Source organism: Mus caroli, chromosome 7, assembly GCF_900094665.2.
Source record: "Mus caroli chromosome 7, CAROLI_EIJ_v1.1, whole genome shotgun sequence".
Classification (NCBI taxonomy): Eukaryota; Metazoa; Chordata; class Mammalia; order Rodentia; family Muridae; genus Mus; species Mus caroli.
In genome coordinates, this window is record NC_034576.1 from 18,774,958 (window position 1) to 18,776,115 (window position 1,158).

At 50.9% G+C, this 1,158-nt stretch overlaps 1 protein-coding gene across 2 annotated transcripts in view; it reads left to right on the forward strand.

The window, feature by feature from the left end:
* Exoc3l2 (exocyst complex component 3 like 2) overlaps nt 1-1,158 on the forward strand; it is a 35,757-nt gene that overhangs the window by 17,325 nt on the left and 17,274 nt on the right. For both annotated transcript variants that reach the window (XM_029480140.1, XM_029480141.1), the window contains exons 5-6: nt 510-611; nt 702-802. In XM_029480140.1, coding sequence (XP_029336000.1) covers nt 510-611; nt 702-802 — 203 coding nt within the window. The remainder of the gene's footprint in view (nt 1-509; nt 612-701; nt 803-1,158) is intronic.

Here is a 1,158-nt window from a genome sequence, read left to right on the forward strand (position 1 = left end):
ATTTCTGAGTTCGAGGCCAGCCTGGTCTACAGAGTGAGTTCCAGGACAGCCAGGGCTATACAGAGAAACCCTGTCTCGAAAAACAAAAAACAAAAAAACAAAATGAGCACTGACTACTTTTCCAGAGGTCGTGAGTTCAATTCCCTGCAACCATATGGTGGCCCACAACCATCTGTAATGATGCCCTCTTCTGGTGTGTCTGAAGACAGCTACAGTGTACTCATATACATTAAATAAATAATTTTTTAAACTTAAAAAAAAAAAGAAGAAAGGAAAGAAACTTTAAAAACCAAGTCACAGGGTTTTAGTCTGTCATCCTCAACCCCAGACGGGGAAGGAGGAGGCTAGGGAGTTTCTGGCCAGCTTCTTTTCCCAAGCACTGCTTTGACCTAGGAGTTTGTGGGTTGAACCCAGAACTTCACGGTGAGGTATCAAAGTGAGGCTGGTGGGAGGAGAGAGCAAGGTCCCAGACTGCACCTGACTTCTGCTGGTCCATCCCCCTGTTTCAGGCTCAGACCCGAGCAGCCCTTCTTCGAGTGTTGCAGGAAGATGAGGAACAGTGGGGCAGCATGGACTACCGACCCAGCAACCTGGCCCAGGATGTTTGTGAGGTGGGAGAAAGAAGGTAGGCTCGCCCCGCCCCTGAGAGGGGAGGAAGACGACCCACAACGTGTCTCCTTTCCTCCTCCTGGTCCACACAGCTGCTAGAAGAGCACACGGAGAGAGCACCCCACATCAGTCAGGAGTTCGTGGAGAGAATGGCTTACTGCTGCCTGGGAGGTCTGGCAGAGTTCCTGCAGAGGTGAGGGGCAGCGGGGAGAGGACGATCAGACGGGCTGGCCATCGGGATCCAGTTGACACTGAGCGGGTCAGGATAAATGGCAGCAAGAGGGTTCAGTAAACTGTGGACCAGAGGACTAATCCCAGTACCCACCGTGAGGTAGCTTGCAATGACCTGTGTGACTCCAGCTCCAGGTAGATTCAATATCTATAGTCTTCCTCAGGCACAGAGACACATTCGTACTAATAATTAAAATTAAATGAATCTTTAAGAAGAAGAAAGAAGCCGGGCGTGGTGGTGCACGCCTTTAATCCCAGCACTCGGGAGGCAGAGGCAGGCGGATTTCTGAGTTCGAGGCCAGCCTGGTCTACAAAGTG